General features: G+C 44.6%; 1 protein-coding gene across 1 annotated transcript; it reads left to right on the top strand.

The window, feature by feature from the left end:
- Positions 1 to 7,064: 7,064 nt before the first annotated feature.
- Positions 7,065 to 8,009, top strand: LOC118666594 (olfactory receptor 6V1-like). Its single transcript, XM_036328995.1, has one exon. It carries the CDS (start codon positions 7,065 to 7,067, stop codon positions 8,007 to 8,009), a length of 945 nt encoding a protein of 314 aa, XP_036184888.1.
- Positions 8,010 to 9,169: the final 1,160 nt, after the last annotated feature.

The following is a 9,169-nucleotide window of genomic DNA, read 5'->3' as shown; positions in this document are numbered from 1 at the left end:
GATCATGGATGAACCATTGAAATTGCAATCAGACACCTGAATGCTCATTCCTTTTCATACTTCTTAGCTGTGTTATATTCAGTGTGAGCTTTCAGCCCTCCGGGTTTGGTTTTCTCATCTAAAATATCAGGACATTGGTGGACATGCTCTCATTTTCCTTTCATCTCCATTTTGCCCAGAGTGAAGAAGTGAGGAGCAAAAATGCAGCTACTCTTTGAGTCTTTTAATAGCTTGCTGAGCTTTGTAGCTCCCTGCAGAGGCTCTCTACTCCCTTACCTTTTGTCATGAACCCCTCTTCAAAGCTAAATTTTTTGTCAGAATCAACTCTTTACAAATGACATCATGAGCAGTTTAAGGCCACACTAAGGGAAATATAGCTTCCCTTACTGGATTTCACAGGCAGGTAAAGCTGATGAATGTCCAAACTCCAATTTGGTCCAAGCTCAAAGCCATGCTATGTGTATATCTGCTTTTCCTACATAAACACACTGGGGACACAGGCAAGAGGAGAAGTTATCCTGGCCTGGAGAAAGAAAAAGCCATTTTTGATGACCTAGTAGGTAGTAGGGTTATTACTCCAAGTATTTTTTTTCTTTTGAGATATTTTTATTGACTTCAGAGAGGAAGAGAGAGGGAGAGAGAGAGAGAAGCATCAGTGATGAGAGAGAATTACTGATCGGCTGCATCCTGCATGCCCCACACTGGGGATTGAGCCCACAACCTGGACAGGTGACTCTGACTAACCTCCTGGTTCATAGGTCAATGTTCAACCACTGAGCCACTCCAGCTGTGCTTACCCCAAATTTTGAGTCTCTATCAGAAAAAGAGGGAACGGTCCTTCCTCGCCTGCCATACGCCTTTAGGTTTACCCTTGCCTTCCCTTCTATACTCTGTTCTCTCATACCAGCCTCAGTGATCTTTTAAAACACAGATGACATGAGGTCTCTCCTCTGATCCACACCTTCTCACTGCCCTTTGGATAAAGCCCCAAGCCCTGCAAGGCCTGTATGGCTTCTAAAAATGCTATTCCCTAATGTCACCATGAGTTACTCATCCTCTACTGCTTGGTGCCCAGGAACACTGACATTCTTGCAGACTTCATTGGTGGGCATTCTTGCATGTGGTTCATTTCTCAGTGCACATTCCATTCCCACCTGCTATGCCTAGTGAGTGCCGGGTGTCACTTATGATCACTATTTTTTGCTAACCTTCGCAGACAAACTCAGTTTCCCTGCAGGTGCTCTTCAAACACCCTGTAGTAGATGCTGTGTGCTTTGCCAAGACCCCCTTCAGGACCCAGGTTGTCATCCCTCAGCTCACAGCTGAATTATCTCCAGAAATGGCACTCAGACAAAAAGAAATTTCCCCCTCCACCCAGAGACTGTTGCCCTTGCCCTAAGGCAGCCCATACCTAGTGGCCTGTAGATTCAAATGTCCATCCCCCATGTTTTCATCAAGGACACGAGTCAGGACAACCTGTCAGGGCCATCGTAGCTCCAGAGCTCTGGGGGCATAGAAGCCCCTGGCACAACCCATCACAGTTCAACCTCCACCTCTGCCCAGAATCTCCTCACTCCTCCTCAGGAATTGTCCCAAGGATCACTCTAAGACCCAAGATAACCTCGTTGTTCCTTTCTGAAGACAATTCACTACTTGTAATTATGTGTGTGTGTGTGTGTGTGTGTGTGTGTGTGTGTGTGTGTGTATTTGTGCATGTCTGTGCATATATGTGCATTGTATACATGTTTTCATTTCATGTGGTGACATCAGTCTTCATCAAATATGCTCCATCAGGGAAGAGACCATGTCCACTGCTACATTTTCAGCATAGTTTCTGAAAAAAATCACTGTTGTTCAAAAAATATTCTTGTTAAATTTCCTGTTCTTTAATTTTAATAAGGTTGACATCCTCATATTTTTAAAATTTCTTTATATTTCTTTCAGGGAACTTATTGGTTTGCAAGAGAACTTGTCCCCAAAAACGCATTCATACTTTAACAGCTGATAGCTCAATTTTGAAAATGAAATTTATTTTAATAAAACAATGCCTTTATAATTATTCAAATTGTCTTATACATTTTGGGGGGGATACCCTATATATAAATCAAGTGAGCCTTTACTTCATGTTTTATTTTTATATCTTTCTATACATAAATATTTCTTTCTTACATAAATTTAACAGTCTTAATAGCCTGGGACCTGTGTTTTCCTGAGAAAAGCCTATTGTAATATTCCAAGGTCATTACAAAAGAAAAAACATTCTATTTGTAGTAACAAGGGGAATTTACATTTAAGTCGATTTGAACCATATGAAATTTATTTTTTAAAGCAAATGTTATAAATCTAGGGTTTTAAGATATTTTGTGAATGAAAAAAAAATAATCTTTGGAATAAAGGCAAAGGAGGGATGAAGGAAGGAAGAATGAGACAGAGATTGGGAGAAAGAGGAGGAGGAGGAAGAAAGAGAAAGAAGAACCAGCTTAGAGAAATGTCAGAGTAAAAAATGCCTTTTCTCCCTTGGCTGGAGCAGGGAGAGAGCCATATCTGAGGGTGGGAGAACAAGAGATTAGAAAGACTCGTGATATTAACAAGGGCCAGAGAATGTCAGAGATGGAAAGAAAATGTCCTCCACAGCTTATTTACATACAATGAGCCTGACACCCAGAGAGAGTGGCTGCCAAAGGTCACACAGTAATTTACTGGGGCTCCTGACTCCTAGCTCAGCATTCTGGTCAGAAAAACAGAAAGAGCTGCTTTCAGCAGGGAACCATGCACAGGGTAGAGGGTTGGCCGGAGGAACCTGTGAAGATCCTACCAACTCTGAGATTCTGAGACTCAAAAATATACTTTGAAAGATCACTCTGTCCATGAAGTTCTCATAATCAAAGACAAAAGTTTGGAGCTGAATAAAGTGCACTCTGGCACAAAGTAGGTGCTCAATAACTACCATATCAATGAATGTGGATGGTTCTCATCAATAACAGTAACTAAGTGCTCTTCTTAAATTACTCCATGAGCTTAAGTGAGTGGCTCATGACAACCTCAGTGTCTAAGGGGGTTGAGCAAGTGCCAAGGAGAGTTAGCCCCATGGTGGGTTAGCAGAGGGAACTTCACAGCTGAGGAACCTGAAACATCAGGCTCTCATTCAACCTGTAATACTGAGATAGGCGATCCAAGAGGCCAGCGGGCAGGCAGAATAATGGTGCCCCAAAGCCATCAATACCTGGCCCCTGAGAATTTGTAATATTACTTAACAATAAAGACTTTGCAGATCTGATTAAGGACCTTGAAATGGGGAGATTATTCTTAATGATCCAGGTGGCTGCATTTAGATGCATAGAAGTAGAAAACCTTTCCCAGCTAAGGTGAGTGTCAGTGGGAGATTCCATGATCAGAGAAGAGTCAGAGACATGCAGTGTTGCTGGCTTTGGAGATTGTAGAAGGGAACCATGAGCCAAAGAACGTGGGAAACCTCTAGGCCCTGGACAAAGCAAGGAGCCCCCAGAATGGACCACAGCCCTAGTGACACCATGATTTTAGCCCACTCAGGCCTGTGTCAAACTCTGGCCTGTAGGGTTTGTAAGATAATAAATGGGTAGTGTTTAAGCCACCACACTTGTGGTAGCATTGAGATCCACAGAAGCAATAGCATTTTGTAGCATTTACTTTGCTACAGAAGCAATAGAACACTAATGCAGTCATGAAAGCCCACACCCAGCCACACACTTGTCTCAATTCTCAAGATGTCCTGCCTCCAACTCTGCTTTGAACAGCCCTCCTGACTGCCTGCCTGAGGTCCCTAGTAGTACTATGCTGCTTTCTACTGTTAGCCCCCATTTTGTCCTGAAAGACCTAAAATCTTCTTTGTTATCAATGGCTCCATCACAAAAACCAGCTAGTTTCGGGACCAACAGAGAGATTTCCTGGCCAACCCTGGCCAACCCTGACCAACCCTTGTGGGTTTTAAACCCAGAACCCATTTGCACTGTCTTCACTGGAAACATTTTTCTTGATATCACTTTGTCATTATTTCTGTCTGGGGGTGTGGTTGGGGCTATGTGGGTGGCATCCATAAAGACTGAGCTCTGAGAGAATGAACTGTGACTCAAAGTCTACTGCAGAGCCCTGTCCTCTACCATCTTGCCTTCACCTTCATCCCCAAAGTGTGCATCTTCTCAAAGGAGCCAGAGACAAGCCCTTCTGTCTGGACAGTTCCCAAAATGTGTCTATCAGGGGTGGAGATGTCACTCTTCCTCTGAAAGGAAGATGTCTCCTCCTAAGTTTACTGTTTCAATTCCCAACTTCTAGAGATGACACTAGAGAATTCAGACAAGAAGCTGCTATGGCCCAGGGTCTACATTCCCTACTTCCCAGATTTCAAAACCTTGGCTATGAAAGGGAGACAGAAATCTCTAAGTGGAAACTCTGGATCTAACCCTGGTCATGCACCTCAGCTGCCATAATCATAGTCCAGCTGGAAAATTCCTTTGTGCCTTTATCATCTCATTTTACTTCGGAAATTCTAGGAGGAAGAAGGAAAGGGCCAGGATACAGGCACTGCCATGGGTCCAATCCTAAGCCATCTGCTGCTTACGTGTATCTAGGTCTCTGTCCCTTTCTTAATTCAGATATTTTTCTCAAATGTTACTTCCTCAGAACAAACTTCTCATTAACCTAAGCAGTAACACCAGTGTCTCATAATCCCCTGAGGACCCCTTGGTTTCCCATCATTCCCATGGAGATCACTCTGCTGGAGTCTAAGTTCCCATCCAGCATAAGCTCAGCTCTAAACCTCATCAAGAAACCAAGGGCCTGGAGACAGTGAATAGGGAGATCCAAGAACACTCATGCTTGGAAGAGAAGGGACAGAAACAGCATCTTTACTCTCTGGTCTCCAAAAGGACTCCTGTCTCACATTCCAGGTCCTGGACTTGGTGACACAGGGTAAGCCTTTATTTAAGATGTCAGCATAAGGATTGGAGATGTCACCCACCCAGAGTGCCAACTGTTCCAGCTGTGCAGAAGCCTCAGTACATCCCTGCCAGCTGCAACACCAGTACATCCCTGCCAGCTGCAATATCCTGCCAACAGCAATGGACCACATATTTTATGTCACTCATGTCACAGAGTAGACCCATTAGGCAAGAATCTCTAGACATGATTTCTCAATGCAAGCGGCTCCAGAAGGAGACACTGCTTAGCGACTAAGGTAAGTGGCTTAGAGTTGCATATGGGACAGGCTCTGTAGCACAGACATAAGGATAGGCTTGAATTTCATCAGGGCTGGGTATAGATTTTAGACCTAGTGTTAAGGTTTGTCAGCGAGATGGGTATAAAACTGCTGGAGGGCCAAACCCTCTTCTTTAAATTGGAATGCCTTTGCTGGTGATCAGGACACAGTGTCAGGTGAAGCCTTTATGGGCCAGAGAGAAGGCTAAAGTATACCTATACACAGTACTGATTTTTTTGGACAATTGTCAGTTTTAAAAAGTATCCTTTCAGTGACCTAAAATTCCAATGAACAGCAGAAAGCCGTGGAAATATTAACATGCGCGCGCGTACACACACACACACACACACACACACACACACACACCCATTTCATACGCTTGTTGGCCCCAAAGAAGGTGGAGAGATGATGGGCAAAGGCAATATGAGTTCACTGGCAGCTGTAGCAAGAACCATGAGAACAATCACAAGAGCTGCTTGAGCCCCTAGCATGTGCTGTCACTGTACTGAGTAGTTTACTCACTTAACCTTTGCAGCAGCCCTGGAAGCTAGTACTGTTATTAGCTTCATCTTATAGCTGAGTAAATAAAGGTCCAGACAGGGAAGTCATAGAGAGGAGCAGACTGATATTCCACAACAAGCAAGTGTTACACCAGAATTCAAGCACAGTCCAAGGTCATGCCTCCACCAACCACCATGCGAGAGTGAGGGGAGTCAGGGAGGCACAGGGGAGACTGCAGCAGCAAGGCAGCACCATTGGGCAGAACGCTGATGACCTTCCTGTTGCTGGCAGAGCAGCTGCCTCGTCCTGAGGCTTATCTCTGTGACTCGCTGTGTCCTTTCTGCTCTCTATCTTTGCAAATAATACTAGAAGATCTCACTAAAGAAATTGATTGACTCAAAACTCTGACTTTCCATTAATTGCTTGATCCTACCTAGTTGGAGCAATTTGCATGAGGGACAATTCTCAACAGAGAGACAGCCCAGAAAGACTTGAAGGGACCCTTTTGAAAGGGGTTGGTGCACAGCTTCTGGGTCATGACACAGACCCCTACCGTACACACACTCTACCAGGGGTGGGCAAACTTTTTGACTCGAGGGCCACAATGGGTTCTTAAACTGGACCGGAGGGCCAGAACAAAAGTATGGATGAAGTGTTTGTGTGAACTAATATAAATTCAAAGTAAACATCATTACATAAAAGGGTACGGTATTTTTTTTTTTTTTTAGTTTTATTCATTTCAAATGGGCCAGATCCGGCCCGCGGGCCGTAGTTTGCCCACGGCTGCTCTAGACACACTAATTCTCTTTCTTTCCATGTTTCCTCTTCCCTGTCTTTTTCTTTTTCTGGTTTTTCCCTCTCACATATTTGCTCTTCCTATTGTTTCTCATTTGCCTTCTTCCTAAATGTCCATGTCTGTTGCTGTGTTGTCTTTCTTTATTAATCTGCTCCTCTGTGTTTTTCTTTCACCTTATCAATGCCTTCCTATGCTTTTACTTCTATGACTCCTTAACTCCCCTGATTCTCATATTCCCATGTAGTTATCTTTATCTTTCTCTCTCTGTCATTCTGTTTATCACTGACCACCTACTTGCCTATTTCACCCTGTTCTCTTTCTCTATCTCTATCTTTGTTTTGGAGTCAATGATTCTCTCTCTCTCTCTCTCTCTCTCTCTCTCTCTCTCTCTCTCTCTCTCTCTCCTTCTCTCCCTCTCTCTCTCTCTCCCTCTCACATATCTATCATCTATTATCTATCTATCTATCTATCTATTGCTATCTCTGCCTCTCCATCTGTCCCTTGTTTCCTTTCCATGCAGGACCCAGCCTCTGGATCATGGCAAATCTGAGCCACCCTTCTGAATTTGTCCTTTTGAGCTTCTCTTGTTTCGGTGACCTGCAGGTTCTGCTGTATGGGCCCTTCCTCGTGCTTTATCTTCTTGCCTTCATGGGAAACACCATCATCATAGTCTCTGTCATAGCTGACACCCACCTATGGACTCCCATGTACTTCTTCCTGGGCAATTTTTCCCTGCTGGAGATCTTGGTGACCACAACTGCAGTGCCCAGGATGCTCTCAGACCTGCTGGTCCCCCACAAGGTCATTTCCTTCAGGAACTGCCTGGTCCAATTCTACTTCTACTTTTCCCTGGGATCCACCTCCTTCCTCATCCTGTCAGACATGGCCCTTGACCGCTTTGTGGCCATCTGCCACCCACTACGCTATGGCACTTTGATGAGCTGGCCTGTGTGTTTCCGGCTGGCAGGGGCTGCCTGGGCAGCTCCTTTCCTCGCCATGGTGCCCACTGTCTTCTCCCGGGCTCATCTCAATTATTGCCATGGCAACGTCATTAACCACTTCTTCTGTGACAATGCACCTCTGCTGCAGCTATCCTGCTCAGACACCAGCCTGCTGGAATTCTGGGACTTTGTGATGGCCTTGGCCTTTGTCCTCAGCTCCTTCCTGGTGACCCTCCTCTCCTATGGCTACATTGTGAACACTGTGCTGCGGGTCCCCTCTGCCAGTGGCCGCCAGAAGGCTTTCTCTACATGTGGGTCCCACCTCACCCTGGTCTTCATTGGCTACAGCAGCACCATCTTCCTTTATGTCAGGCCTGACAAGGCACATTCTGTGGAAGTCAATAAGACTGTAGCCTTGGTGACGTCAGTCCTCACTCCCTTTCTGAACCCCTTTATCTTCACCCTCCGCAATGAGACATTCAAGGCCGTGCTATGCAGGCAGATGCAGAGGCTGAAAGGCCTCCACACAGCACTACAATGAGCCAGAGGGACCCAGCCAGGCTTAGTCCCTCACAGAAGGAGCTCTGTGAGGAGGCAGAGGACCAGCTGGTTGGGAAGAACTCTGTCAGGTTTCCTTAGCTTTTTCCCTCTGTGCCTCTGAATGACAACCATAGTGACTCCACAATGCTCCCCTGTCTTTGCCAAAGCTCTCATAGACCGCCATGGGGGTGCTCCCCATACCCAGTAGCAGCTGCAAGAACTGTGAAAGTAACCCGGAGTCTTGGGAGCCAGGAGTGGGGCTTTCAATACAAGAAAGTACATGGCTTTCTATTCAAGGCAAAGTAGCCAGGTCATGTTCTCTGATCAAGAGATATCCAGGCATGTGTGTGTGCGCGCGCGCGCGTGTGTGTGTGTGTGTGCGCGCGCGCGTGCATTATATTCCTGAAAGCCTATTACCTTTGGAATTAAACATCAGGTTTATTGACTACACTTTCCTCCCTCAGCTGAAAATCTTTAGATTTTCCAGTGACTTTGTCCTCAGAATCACTGCATTCTCTCAGCTTTCATCTACCCTGGATTTTTCTAAAATAGCCTCAATTTAAAATATTCTGCCAAATTCTTTCTGCAAATACACTTTAATTTACCAAACTACATTTTGCAATAAACTATGAAGACTTCACTTATCAAGAAAGTACTACTAGTGCCACTTACTTTAAGATAACAAATCTATGAATTTATTGCAAATGTCAAGCTTTTTAAAAGTCTACTATGTGGAAATAAACAAGGCAGGGAACTTGGGCTCATTTGGTGGATACAGAGTGCTTAGCTTTGGAAACGTGATTCCCTTAGTGGCCCCCTGGTTCTCATTATGTGCTCTGGCGTCACCCAAGGCTAACCCCTTCCTAATCAAGGTGCCCTTTTCTCTGACTTTCTGAAAAGTTCATGTATTTCTTGCTAAGATGCTCCTCATCCAAAAGAGAGGTTCACCTTAGGTTGAAAACCTTGTCCCCTCCAATTACATATCAGAGCAGTGACTCTTGTGTTTGCTGTTGCACCAATGGATTTATTTTCTCTAATTATTCACTACTCACCAGCTCAAACAGAAAATATTTGTAGAATAAATGAAAAAAAGATGAAAAAATTAAAAATAATTCTTCTGATAATACATACCTTAGCTGTGTGTGTGCATGTATATAAATA

Source organism: Myotis myotis, unplaced genomic scaffold, assembly GCF_014108235.1.
Source record: "Myotis myotis isolate mMyoMyo1 unplaced genomic scaffold, mMyoMyo1.p scaffold_m19_p_11, whole genome shotgun sequence".
Taxonomy (NCBI): domain Eukaryota; kingdom Metazoa; phylum Chordata; class Mammalia; order Chiroptera; family Vespertilionidae; genus Myotis; species Myotis myotis.
The sequence above is the reverse complement of the archived record's forward strand: the minus strand, read 5'-3'. Positions and strand labels throughout refer to the sequence as shown.